At 33.1% G+C, this 13,673-nt stretch overlaps 1 protein-coding gene and 1 long non-coding RNA gene across 2 annotated transcripts; one reads left to right on the forward strand and one right to left on the reverse strand.

The window, feature by feature from the left end:
• The first annotated feature begins 3,417 nt into the window (after positions 1-3,417).
• Positions 3,418-11,173, forward strand: LOC139858030 (uncharacterized). The gene is made up of 17 exons (XM_071846882.1): positions 3,418-3,463; positions 3,552-3,691; positions 4,000-4,067; positions 4,176-4,370; positions 4,754-4,798; positions 4,955-5,044; positions 5,143-5,218; positions 7,108-7,204; positions 7,352-7,424; positions 7,754-7,930; positions 8,190-8,312; positions 9,475-9,558; positions 9,661-9,842; positions 10,197-10,335; positions 10,410-10,469; positions 10,594-10,665; positions 11,037-11,173. Exons 2-17 carry the CDS (start codon positions 3,562-3,564, stop codon positions 11,142-11,144), a joined length of 1,719 nt encoding a protein of 572 aa, XP_071702983.1. The 5' UTR covers positions 3,418-3,463; positions 3,552-3,561; the 3' UTR covers positions 11,145-11,173.
• Positions 11,174-11,804: 631 nt separating this feature from the next.
• On the reverse strand, positions 11,805-12,990 carry LOC139858845 (uncharacterized). Its single transcript, XR_011763097.1, has 3 exons — positions 12,600-12,990; positions 12,239-12,388; positions 11,805-12,024 (listed from the first exon to the last, which is right to left on the reverse strand). It is a non-coding gene; the product is annotated as an uncharacterized lncRNA (long non-coding RNA).
• Positions 12,991-13,673: the final 683 nt, after the last annotated feature.

The raw sequence follows: 13,673 nt of genomic DNA on the forward strand, positions 1-13,673 counted from the left end.
TTTATCAAGAGAGATTTGCTAGAGCGCTTGCACGGGATTTAAAAGTTCCTTTATTGATTCTTGACAGTAGTGTTCTATCTCTTTATGTAAGTTTATTCTAACGAATTTTTTGAATCATTTTCTCAACTCATGCTTCTCTAACTTTTTTTTTTTTTTTTTTTTTTTATTGTAGGAATTTGGTAAAGATGAATCAAATGAAGATATTACTTCCGAATATGATGAAGATATTTATTCCGAATCAGAAATTGAAGAGGCAATCTATGAGGTTCGGGCACCTGCAGATTCTGCAAGTGTATGTATTTCCATTTGTTTCAATTTTTTTGAAGTTTAGTCTTTATAACAATAAGTTTGAAAAGTAGTTAGTAACCATTGAAAGGACCGGTTATAGCCCAACAAGCACCAAACATATAAGCCATGAGCTCCCACATTACTCTAAAACCAATTGGTAGTAGAGAGAGACACTCATGAGCTTATATATTGATCTTGACATTTATCCCCAACCAATGTGTGATTGGGTTTGCACCCAACAATCCTCCCCTCAAACCGAAGACCACATCACCAGGCCTCCCCTTCAACGATATTCCGCACATGATCCATTCATCTTATATCGCCGGCCATTACCCGCAACTCTCAACCTGACCAAGGCCAAATCAGGGAGATCTTTTGATATAAGGCACACACAATGATCCATTATCGTTGTCTAACTGGGGCGATTAATCCACATAATTCTAGGCTAACCCGCTCTGATACCACTGAAAGGACCGGTTATAGCCCAACAAGCACCAAACATATAAACCATGAGCTCCCACATTACTCTAAAACCAATTGGTAGTAGAGAGAGACACTCATGAGCTTATATATTGATCTTGACATTTATCCCCAACCAATGTGGGATTGGGTTTGCACCCAACAACCATTGTTGTAGTAAATTTAATGAGTGTTTGGATGTGTATTTTGCAAAGTAGATAAACCGTGCCTTAGTAAATTGTGTATGTAGATGTGTACTTGTATTACTCATATTATTTATCATATGTTTTGAAAAATTTCAGTTATCAACAAAAGTACCAGTTTGATTTTACCGAGTGTTTGGTATCTCTTATTATTCACTTTCACTTTTAACAGAACATCGCTGTTGTTGGAGACATTGCCTATGAGGAAGCAGAGAAGCCATTTAAGAAAGGTATATTTTATTAATTTGAAACACACAATATATATATATATATATATATATATATATATATATATATATATATATATATATATATATATATATATATAACAACAACAACAAACTCAATACCACATGAGTGGTGTATGAGGGAGGTGAGATGTAGACAATCATTCCCCTATCCGAGAATAGAAACAAGTCATTTCTCCACCCAGAGTGAAAACCACTCACAAAAGTAGAGAAAGTCATCCCTCTCTCTATTCGACAGATAAGGAGATTGCTTCCGAGTGGACCTCCGGCCAAAAAGTAGGAAATTTAAGAGAAAAAATAAAAAAATTAAATAAAAAAATAAAAACCATGAAAATGGTAGGATCAAATTTTCATGGGTTTCAAAGTTAGTTGGGATTTCGATTTAGGCTCTACGAGGCAGTCAAATCGCCAAAAGGACGACGCTTGACGTTGCCTCAATTAATAGAGCCGAATGGCATTGGGAACAGAACTCGGAAGGCATTCCAGGTGGAAGTTGTTGCGCAAGCAAAGAGCCAACCACCCTAACAGACCAAGCACCACCCATGCACCTTTACGGTAGACATCCCCGAAACCACATGAATAAAAGGAAACCACCTAAGCTCAAGGGCAACGGAGGTCGTCCTCAGCCATAATAGCCCCAAGATGCACCGAACGATGCGAAGATATACATAAACAAATATAAGCATACATACATACATAAATATAAATACATACATGAATACCCACATACATACATACATACATACATACATACATGCATGCATGCATGCATGCATAAGCCTAAGTAACCATTCGAGGGGAAGCGGGGGGAAGCAAATTTTTTTTTTTTTTTTTGTTTTTTGAAAAAATTTTGTTCACGAACATTATAGATTGGATGAAAATATGAACATTTAATAAAGACACTTTGTGATAAATGTTTTTATTTTGGCGGGAAAACGCTCGAAGAAGTAATATATAACAATTATCGTGTTTTTCGAGCGTATTTTGAGGTTTTAGATATTATGGTTTGAATATTAGGGTTTAGATATTAGGGTTTATAGGGTTTAGATATTAGGGTTTAGAAATTTAGGGTTTAGGGTTTAGATTTAGGGTTTAGATTTAGGATTTAGATTGAGTTTTTAACACGAACGGTTTTTAGTTTAGGGTTTAGGGTTTGGTGTTTTGGGTTTATGGAATAAACCCAAAACACCAAACCCTAAACCCTAAACCCTAAACTCTAAATCGGGCTAAATTTTACTTCACAAAACATGAAGAAAAAAAAAACGTTAACATTCTTCACGAACAATATTATATTGAATGAACCAATCCAGGCCTAGCCTGAGTGGCCACCAGCACTTTCAGTGAAGGGGAGGTCTCGGGTTCAGTCCTAAGGGGTGCCCGCATTTAATGACCAAACTGGAGAATGCCTTACCTGGTAGCGGTGGAGGGCTGGCTTGCCGTTTACCCGGGGTTTACCTGCGGTGGGGGGGCCAATGTGCTCTGGCCCATAGTGGGGTTCCTCGTAAAAAAAAAAAATAAAAAAAAAATATTATATTGAATGTTATTTTTGTCGATCGTTTTCCCGCCAAAATAATAACATTCATCACGAAGTGTCTTTTCTAAATGTTCATATTTCCATCCAATCTATAATGTTCGTGAACAAAGTTTTTTCAAAAAACGATTTTTTTTTTTTTTGCTTCCCCGATTGATTACTTCCCCATTGATCCTACCCATATATATATATATATATATATATATATATATATATATATATATATATATATATATATATATATATTTTTTTTTTTTTTTTTTTTTTTTTTTTTGAAAAACCAGGTGATCCTGTCAAATATGGTGGATATACTGTACTGGTGGAAGGAGTTAACAGGTTATGATCTTTTTTCTTTCATTAATTAGTAGTTTTGATACATAGCTGTGTTATAATTACTTTATTTGATATATTTACTTTTTGTAAACGGCTATTTGCTATAGTTACTTGTTTATATATTTATATAAGTTATAAAATATGGTTAGAGAAGCTATGTTTTCTATTTACAGTAATAGTGTCTTTTCTTGAATATGAACTTTACTTATATATAGAAATTTTTTTAAGTCAAATTGGTCAATGGCCGACTAGTCCTCCACTTGTCCCCACTAGGTCCCAACCAACTAGAACTTTTACGACCATTTGACTATGGTTGAAAATGTTACTTATTTGTTCTTGAATGTTCTAGCTGAATCTTAAACCATTTGACTATGCTCTTGGTCACACAAATCTGTGATTAAGTATGTACTGTAGTTGCTAAACTATTCTCTCAGTTTGTCTAATATTGGTTTTAATTTAGTTTTGCTAATATTTCTTTGTCTTCATCAGACTCTTAAAAATGTATTCACGCGGGGAGATTTATGAGATCAATGGTGAATATGCGGCAGTTATTTTTGATAGTGAAGAAGACGAGAAGGAGAACATGAAAGACGAGCAATCTGCAAATCCATCAGTATACTGGATTCATCGTAACTTTCTCATCTATAAAAAATCGCCCTATCTTCTTTCTTCTTGATTTCTTTATTTTTTTTTGTGTAAAAGGAAAGTCATAATTATGTCTCTTTTGTTAAAATATTGATTATTTGGATAATGATATTATAATTGTCTCTCTTCAAAATGGACCATTGATTTGAAAATTTCAACTATTGATTTGAATTTCAACCACTAATTTGTTAATATTATTCACCGGGTACTTTACCCAAAAAAAAAAAAAAAGGTAAAATTTAAAGAGAACTAAATTTTATGGCAAATGACAGTTATACTACACATATTGTAGTGCAGGATATCTTGCATGATTATGCTGCAGCTGAAGATGGTTATATCGCTAAGAACACTTTATCCGAGGTTGAATACGAACTTTTGTAGCTCCTATATGTTTTCAGTATAAAATTGTTAAAGAAATAAAAACAAAAACGCGTATCATATTATTTATTATGATGATTATGATTGCAGGTGCTGCGGTCTGTGCAACCTCTTATTGTTTATTTCCCAGACTTATCTTTATGGTTGTCACGAGTTGTTTCTGAGCGAAAACACAAAGAATTTGTGATCAGGCTTCAGTTTATGTTTGACCAAATATCAGGGCCGTTTGTATTGATATGTGGGCAAAAAGAATTCGGTATCAGATCAAAAGAGAACGAGTTACTCGTAAGTTTAATTGCATCGTGGGTGTGTTTAGAGGCAAAATTTCACCTCTTTTACTTAATAATGGGTTGATTTGAGTTTTACGTATATGCAACTGGTTAAACGGGTAAAATTTTAAAACCTCCCCAAGAAGTAAAACAGGCAAACTTATAAGGTCAATTTTAATGTTTACAACTTCCTATCCTAAATCACTTTATTTGAGAACCTCCCCAATAATTTATTTATATTATATATAAAATTTAAACAGATGTCCAAAAAAACTTCTTGTCTCAACCCTGCCTGACCTGTTTACTTGTTTACAAGTCACCCATTTTGACTGCTACTCACCCCATCCGACCCACCCATTTTGATCTGTTTAATTGTCATTTTATCTTTTTTGTCAACAGGCTACGAAGATATTCACTAATATTATATCTCTGGATCCTCCGAAGGTATTTATTCATTTCAACAAGCTAAGAAACCGAAGCTGACATCATCATTTAGTAGCAATGCTCGTTAAATTTAAATCTTTTCAATGTCTTTTATTTTATTTTTTTTTTATTTTTATTTTATTATTTTTTTTTTTTTTGTTGTATTTTGTCCATCAGGAGGAAGATCACCTACGAGTATTTAATAAACAAATTGATGAAGATAGACGGATTGTTATGTCCCGGAATAATATAAATATATTGCATAAGGTAGATAGATATCTTTTATAGTCTTTACAGTTCCTTAAATTCATTAATACATTTAGATGTTTTTGTGCATATTTGTTGAAATTACTTATCTGTATCAGGTTGTTGAGGAAAATGAACTATCTTGCGTGGACCTCTTGCATGTAAACACTGATGAAGTTATACTAACAACAAAGCGTAAGTTCCCGTTATTACCATATAAATGACTTACGTTTGAAATTCTCGCTTTATCATACTTAATTACCATTTTCTACTTTGCTAAATACTGATTGCTTAAGTTCCGGTTTGGGATAAATGACCTCTTTGTAAAAGAAAAAGGTGGTACGTGTTGTTATACCGTGAATCAATAAATGAACAATTAAAAAAAAGTTATTTAAAAAAATGTAATGAATGTTATTCTTCAAACGTTTTCTCGTCAAAATAATAACATTCATCACAAAGTGTCTTCTTCAAATATTCATATTTTCACCCAATCTATATGTTTGTCAAAATTTTAAAATAAAAATAATTTACTTCAACCACTTCAATTCTCAATTCATTATATCAAATGTACCATCCTCAACACCATTTGATATATATATAGTGGTAGGATCAACAGGGAAGTAACCATTCGGGGGGAAGCGGGGGAAGCAAATTTTTTTTTTTATTTTTTTTTTTTCGTTTTTTGAAAAATTTTTGTTCACGAACATTATAGATTGGATGAAAATATGAACATTTAATAAAGACACTTTGTGATAAATGTTTTTATTTTCGCGGAAAAACGCTCGAAGAAGTAATATATAACAATTATCGTGTTTTTCGAGCGTATTTTGAGGTTTTAGATATTAAGGTTTGAATATTAGGGTTGAGATATTAGGGTTTATAGGGTTTAGATATTAGGGTTTAAGGTTTAAATTTAGGGTTTAGATTTAGGATTTAGATTGAGTTTTTAACACGAACGGTTTAGAGTTTAGGGTTTAGGGTTTGGTGTTTTGGGTTTATGGAATAAACCCAAAACAACAAACCCTAAACCCTAAACTCTAAATCGGGCTAAATTTTACTTCACAAAACATGAAGAAAAAAAACGTTAACATTCTTCATGAACAATATTATCTTGAATGTTATTTTTGTCGATCGTTTTCCCGCCAAAATAATAACATTCATCACGAAGTGTCTTTTCTAAATGTTCATATTTTCATCCAATCTATAATGTTCGTGAACAAAATTTTTTCAAAAAACGAATTTTTTTTTTTTTTTGCTTCCCCCCGATTGGTTACTTCCCCACTGATCATGCCTATATATATATATATATATATATATATATATATATATATATATATATATATATATATATATATATATATAGTGGTATGATCAAGAGGGAAGTAACCAATCGGGGGGAAGCGGGGGGAAGCAAAAACTTTTTTTTTTTTCGTTTTTTGAAAAAACTTTGTTCACAAACATTATAGATCGGATGAAAATATGAACATTTAGTAGATACACTTTTTGATAAATGTTTTTATTTTGGCGGGAAAACGCTCGAAGAAGTAATATATAACAATTATTGTGTTTTTCGAGCGTATGTTGAAGTTTTAGCTATTGGGGTTTAGATATTAGGGTTTAGATATTAGGGTTTATAGGGTTTAGATATTAGGGTTTAGGGTTTAGATTTAGGGTTTAGATTTAGGATTTAGATTGAGTTTTTAACACGAACGGTTTAGAGTTTAGGGTTTAGGGTTTGGTGTTTTGGGTTTATTCCCCTAAACCCTAAACTCTAAATCGGGCTAAATTTTACTTCACAAAACATGGGAAAAAAAAACGTTCATATTCTTCACGAACAATATTATCTTGAATGTTATTTTTGTCGATCGTTTTCCCGCCTACATAATAACATTCATCACGAAGTGTCTCTTCTAAATGTTCATATTTTCGTGTAATCTTGATGCCGGAAAATAAAAATTCAAAAAAAAATAAAAAATTTGCTTCCCCCCGATTGGTTACTTCCCCATTGATCCTGCCCCTATATATATATATATATATATATATATATATATATATATATATATATATATTTTCTTATTTTACAGAAGCCGAGAATATAGTTGGATGGGCTAAAAATCATTACTTATCCACCTGTGATGTCCCTTCTATAAAGTCAGATAGATTGAATTTGCCACGTGAAAGGTATTGATAGTTTTAATTAATGTCTAGTCATTCTTGATTTGTGGGTCCCATCCCAGATGTGGTGACCGCAAAGTCGATACGAGAAGTGAATATAGTCAAATTAGCTTTAGAATCATATTAACTGACTAATTGTATTTCAACATAAAGCCTTGAAATTGCAATTAAGAGGATCATGGAAAAGGAATCAGTCTTCCCCAAGAAGCCTGCACAAAACCTTGAGGCCAGTTCTTTTTTATTTGGGCTATGACAGTTTTGACCCATTTACTTACCCAGGGGTCAATTTGGGTCACCTGTTATAAACGGGGTGAATGTGTAAATTAATGAGTATCTAGAACTGGAATGGTGTCGGGTTGAAACTTGAAAGTCACTTATGGTATACTTCTGTTTTCGTTAAACGTCTAAAACATGTTATTCTTATAGTTTTGACCCATTTACTTATAAACGGGTCAATTTGGGTGATCTATTATTACCCCACTAAGTCCATCTTCTTCCACATGGTGAGGGTCAGTAATGCAAACTGTAAACGCCTATAACTCGGACTATTTTCAGAACCTTGCTGAGGGTCAGTACGAGAGCGAGTTTATTTCAGCTGTCGTTTCGCCTGGTGAAATCGGCATAAAATTTGATGACATCGGCGCTCTTGAAGATGTGAAGACAGCGTTACATGAATTGGCCATTCTTCCGATGAAAAGACCGGAACTTTTTTCTCGAGGAAATCTATTGCGGGTACTTTTTTTTTCTTTTAAGATAAGCGCGTTATTTCCTTTCCCGTGGGTGGAGAATTCTCTCGACTCGTGGTAACAGAAACGACTTCTCTTCTAGTTTAGGGTAGAGGAAGGATTGTCTACATCTTACCTCCCCATACCTCGCAGGCGCGGGATTGGGTATTGTTGTTGTTGTTGTTGTTGTTGTATAAGCGCGTTATTTGACCGTTGTAATTTATACACTTGTTTTGTAACGACTAACGGAAGTTGGCATTTGTTAGCCTTGCAAAGGGATATTGCTTTTTGGGCCTCCTGGAACTGGGAAAACGCTTCTTGCAAAGGCGCTTGCTAATGAAGCAAGAGCCAACTTTATCAGCGTAACGAGTGCTACACTTACATCAAAGGTACTAATTATCCGTTTTTGCTACTTCAATAATCAGTATCTGATACTTAGCTGTCAATTTGTCAATTATGGCTAATAATTGTTACTTTGACCCCATACACCACTCGTGTGGTATTGGGATTTGTTGTTGTTTATGTTGTTGTAATAGTTACTTTGACGTATATAAATCTACCTTTTTAAGGGGTTTGTAAACTTAATTTAAGAAAGTTTTTCAAACCATTTCTAGGCATGTTTACGGTCTTTTTGTAGGAAACATTTTCTTATTTTACAAAGATTGTCATCATGATCGTTTTAGTTAGTTTTTTTATAACAAGAGATGGATTGTTAGATACTAAACATCTCACAATTACAATTTCAACCAACATACTTGTTAGACCCAAGCACCACTTGTACAGCTTTTCTTACCACTGTTGTAAAAGTAGACGGAGTCTGCCACATGTCGGTTTGGGGACTAGCCCTGTCTCGACTCGCCCAAAAACACTTTGAAATTCGGTCAACGCTAAAAAGTAGAGTCAAAGTCGGGTCTGAGTCGGTCAAAGTCAAAGTTAACTAAAAATTTAAATTTTTAAGAATTAGATTTTGTGCCATATATATATAGTCAAAAGTTTAATACAGAACTTTTTAAATGTGCACCATTGTGCATAAGTGTATTTTTGTGCACAAATACAAAACTTTTTTAATGTGCACCATTGTGCACAAGTGTAAATTTGTGCACATTAGTTAGTTCTGTAGCTCTTTGGTTCTGTATTAATTTGTGCACATTAGTTAATGTGCAGCATTTTCTTATATATTAATTTATTTATTACTAAAGGTCAACGTTGGTCAACTCCTAACTCGTCCCAGACTCGACCGACTCGTCCCCGATTCGCAACTTTTACAACCTTAGTTACAAGCGACTATATCTGATTCTGAATTTATAATTAGCACCACGTAATCACTTTCTAAAAAAACGTGTGTACTCTGTTCCATTTTCAACGTAAGACATAATTGCTAAACACGTGATTGTATAGAATGATTACAATGGAACTTTTCAGTAATTCAATAATTTGTATCAAATCATTGCTTGGAGTACACATTGTGCTTGTATCACACACATGATATTCCTTTTCGTGTGTACAAATTGTATTTTTACTAGTTTCTTGACTATATTGTTATTTTTTCAGTGGTATGGTGAGGATGAAAAATTTGTAAGGGGACTCTTCTCATTCGCCAACAAGTTGGCTCCTGTAATTATTTTCGTTGATGAGGTGAGTAGCTTATTTCAATACTGTACTGTTAGTTCTGATTCTTTTCAATCTTCGATTATTCTCGATTTTAGTTAAAGTTTTTTTTTGGTGGATGTTAATTAGGTTGACAGTTTGCTTGGTGCCCGTGGAGGACATGAGCATGAGGCTACGAGACGAATGAAGAACGAGTTTATGGCAGCTTGGGATGGATTAAGATCTAAAGATAATCAGAGGATTCTCGTACTTGGTGCCACAAATCGACCGTTTGATCTTGATGATGCCGTAATCCGTCGAATGCCTAGAAGGTAAAATAATACGTATTAAAGAATACTCCTACCTGCGTCTCAATTTAGTTAGCATTATCGCACCGTACTTTTTGTTAACATTACAATTTTGCCCTTCACTTTTTTACTAAACTTTTTTATTTTATGTGCATAAAGTAATGATATAAATAAACTTCACCTCGTTATTTTTACCTATTTATTGGAGTGGACTATTAATTTGAGACTTTTCAAAAAGGAATAGACTATTAGATCGTGAAGGAAGGAGTATGGATTTTTATTGAAAACATAGTTTGAATCTATCACTAGTGTTTATTATTGATAAGTAATTTATTTATTAACATAATGGTTTAATATTTTTATGCAATCGATTTTTAGGATATATGTGGACTTGCCGGATGCTGAAAATAGATTAAATATACTAAAAGTGTTACTTGATAAAGAGAATATAAAACCCGATTTTGATGTAAGAAGTCTTGCAAATGCAACAGAAGGATATTCAGGAAGTGATTTAAAGGTATTCCTTCATTGGCGACTGATTAAACTTTATATGGTTTTTTATTTATTGTAATTTTTTTTTTTTGGGTGTAGAATCTTTGTATTGCTGCGGCTTACAGACCTGTTCAAGAAATGTTAGATGAAGAAAAGAAAGTAAGCTTCTTTTCGTACTTCTTTTTATGTATGACGAGTTAGTTGAAAATGTGCTGATACCATGATTCTTTTAATATCGTTTATATCAATAAGTGTTTGTAACATATAAGCAATGTTTTTGCAGGGACAAATACACGACACGACTCCAGCATTAAGACTGCTTAATTTGGATGATTTTATTCAATCTAAAGCCAAGGTAGACTTTTTTGTTGTTCCCTTTATTTGTCATTTCAACGTGGCATTTCGATCCATTTACTTATGTAGAAATTCAGTTGTGTTTTATATCAAATGGGTCAAATCAAGTCTAAATTATTTTATAGAGAATTTAGATTATTATTTTAAAGCCTATTTTTAAATGTTGTGGTGTACACACTATTTATTTGCAAGCCTCTATTAAAGATCGACAAATAACGTTTGTGGGTCAACCCACCAGTTCCAATTTGTACTACGACATACCCATACCCTTTATACAGCCTTCCCAACCTAAATCTAGTTATTTTTTATATTCATTTTTTCTGAAATACAAAGATTGCCTCGTTTTATCTTATTAACATTTTAAATCAATAGGTGGGTCCATCTGTTGCTTATGATGCACCAAGTATGAACGAACTCAGAAAATGGAATGAGGAATATGGAGAAGGTGGAAGTAGGAGAAAATCGCCATTCGGGTTTTGATGCTCTACTAACAATATTGATTATTAGGCATAGGTAAATATATATAAGAATTTAATGTAGCTAGTGACCTTAGCACGTTAGCAGACACATATTTGTACTTGTAACCAACTGATGAGTTGCATGCACAATCTTTTGTAGTCTACTGATACATATGTTCTTTTAAAAGTTTCCATTTATTTACTAATACTATACTATACCTTTATCCACTGCTTCTCTTTATGTAGACCTACGGGCACCGATCTATAAATCTATAAAAGCATGCAAGTTCTTTATTTATGTAGTCTGGGATTAATCTTTTTCGGTACCGTTCAAACTTCAAACTGAACATATAATGTGAAGTAACCAGCTTCATATTGAGAATAAAGTTTTCTTAACTCTCAAATTCAAATTTGGAGATGATGTTTTTTGATGAGCATTTTGAAATTGTTTCTAGTAACTCTCAAATTAAAATGTGGAGATGTACATTGTGAAATTGTTTCGACTTAAATTTTTTGGTTCTTAGCATCTTAATTATTTATAGGTAAGCATTCGTGTATACTTAGCCATCACAAGATGGTGTAGTGATTATGTCATCATCTTTTCACAAGCACTGCAGTTTAAACGTCCTTAAAACACATTTTGAAGTTGTCAAACAAATGATCATAAACTTTCGAAGAATACCCCGATTAAATTGTGTCAAGTACAAATTATGATGTGTGTTGCAGATGTTAAGTAATTGTAAAGAGGTGGTGTATGAGGTATAAATACACCATCCTCTCATATAGCTTACACAAGCTTTTGCCCTTATTAACAAACATCTCTACCTTGTAACGCTAACCTCTATGAATTGTAACACTTTGATAATCCGAGATTCATACAACATCATCTTCATCATCCTGATCTATAAACAGATTCATACATACAATTGCATATACTTATAAGATATTCATGTACGGTTACTGTAAAATCACAAATACATACACACGCATACATTCATATAATCACATAAACACGAATTCATTGATTTCAAGTGTTTTCAATTGGTATCAGAGCATAATCAACATATGTCGGACGATACAGATCAAAATTCGTGTTGAAAATCATCAAAAACATACCTTTATTCTTCATTTTTCATTGCTACAATATCTGAAAATCACTGAATTCGATTTGTATTGAGATTCATCCAAACGTTTCAGATCTTCAAGTCAAACTTGAACAATACTCAGTCAACGTTTTGATTAACACGTTCTAGGCTTCTACAAGATCTGCAATCAATTATCGAGCATTCGGTTTTGGATTCTAATCAACTTTCGTGTATAAAATCATCTGAAAACCACTAAGATCACAGTTTTCGAATTTTATTCAAAAAGAAGCGCACTACCTGTTCTTCATTTTTTTTTTTTTTTTTAAAGAATTGAACTTGTTTTTAGTACTTAAAATCATTCATAAACATTAAAGGAGAGTGCAGTAAGCTACCTGAATCATTTTTCAGTACAAATTCTATCAAAAAATTGGATTTCCAGGTTTGTCGGAGGCCGATCGAAAAAAAATATTGCCGGAATTGTAACCGTCACCGGAATTGTAACAAACTCCCTCGTACGAACCAAATCATACACTCGTACGAATTAAAATCATCCTTTGTTCGTTCGTATGAATTAATTCAATCCGTAAGTTTCAAGTTATCCCTTCATTCGTTCGTTCAAACTATTTCATAAGCCTTCAGTCGTTCGTACAGAGTACTTGCTCGATTGAATTGATTTTATCACGATCGAAATAATTTATTGTACGAATGATTTGTTGAGTGAAGAATTAGGGTTCATGAGGTGATTTGGGGAAGAAGACGTGTTTTTGGAAGAAGGCGGACACAATATACGTATGCAGACAGTATTAGATATCAAATTGGGTCTATTTGAGTTAAGGCCCAAATTATAAAACATTAGGCTCAATTTCATTTTAAAATAAATAGAATCAAAGATAAACTTATTTGTTATTAAAGCCCATTTCAAATCTGGTCAAGCCTAATTTCAATGATCCAAGAGATGTGTTAACAGTTTGTTAACTTTTCAGTTCCCTTGTAATGAAGCAACAAAATTTAACGATTCTCGTTAAAAATTTTCACAAATTTTAAGAATTCCATGTACCTTTGGGAATTACTAATAATTGTAGAATTTCAAGTTCGGTTTCTAGCAACAAGATCAAAAACGAATACGGTTTCCAACAAACGACTTCAAATGATGAGTTTTCTTCCGTGATACCTTCATTACTAGATTTTGCTAACGAGAATGCAGATTGTTTAAAGATGCTAATGGAAAAGATGTACAGTTTTTTAAAGACGTAGATTTGTTCTTGAAACGACTCAACAAAGAATCGAATGATTCGATGACGTCAAAACAAAGTTTATGTTCACCGGTTTCGACAACATCGCCCATGAAACAAAAACATGAGCATGATTCCGAATATGAGCTAGAGTGTATGTTTCAGCTGGAATGTCAACTCACAGTTAAATCTATTCAACTCTGGGCGCTTGAAGAACAAAATAAGAAGCTACGA

This window comes from Rutidosis leptorrhynchoides, chromosome 7 (genome assembly GCF_046630445.1).
Source record: "Rutidosis leptorrhynchoides isolate AG116_Rl617_1_P2 chromosome 7, CSIRO_AGI_Rlap_v1, whole genome shotgun sequence".
Classification (NCBI taxonomy): domain Eukaryota; kingdom Viridiplantae; phylum Streptophyta; class Magnoliopsida; order Asterales; family Asteraceae; genus Rutidosis; species Rutidosis leptorrhynchoides.

Coding starts and splice junctions, on each gene's coding strand:
- LOC139858030 (XM_071846882.1), top strand. CDS start 3,562: ATGTATTCACGCGGGGAGATTTATGAGATCAATGGTGAATATGCGGCA. Junction 3,692..3,999: donor ATCAGTATACTGGATTCATC/GTAACTTTCTCA, acceptor CACATATTGTAG/TGCAGGATATCTTGCATGAT. Junction 10,666..11,036: donor TTATTCAATCTAAAGCCAAG/GTAGACTTTTTT, acceptor TTAAATCAATAG/GTGGGTCCATCTGTTGCTTA.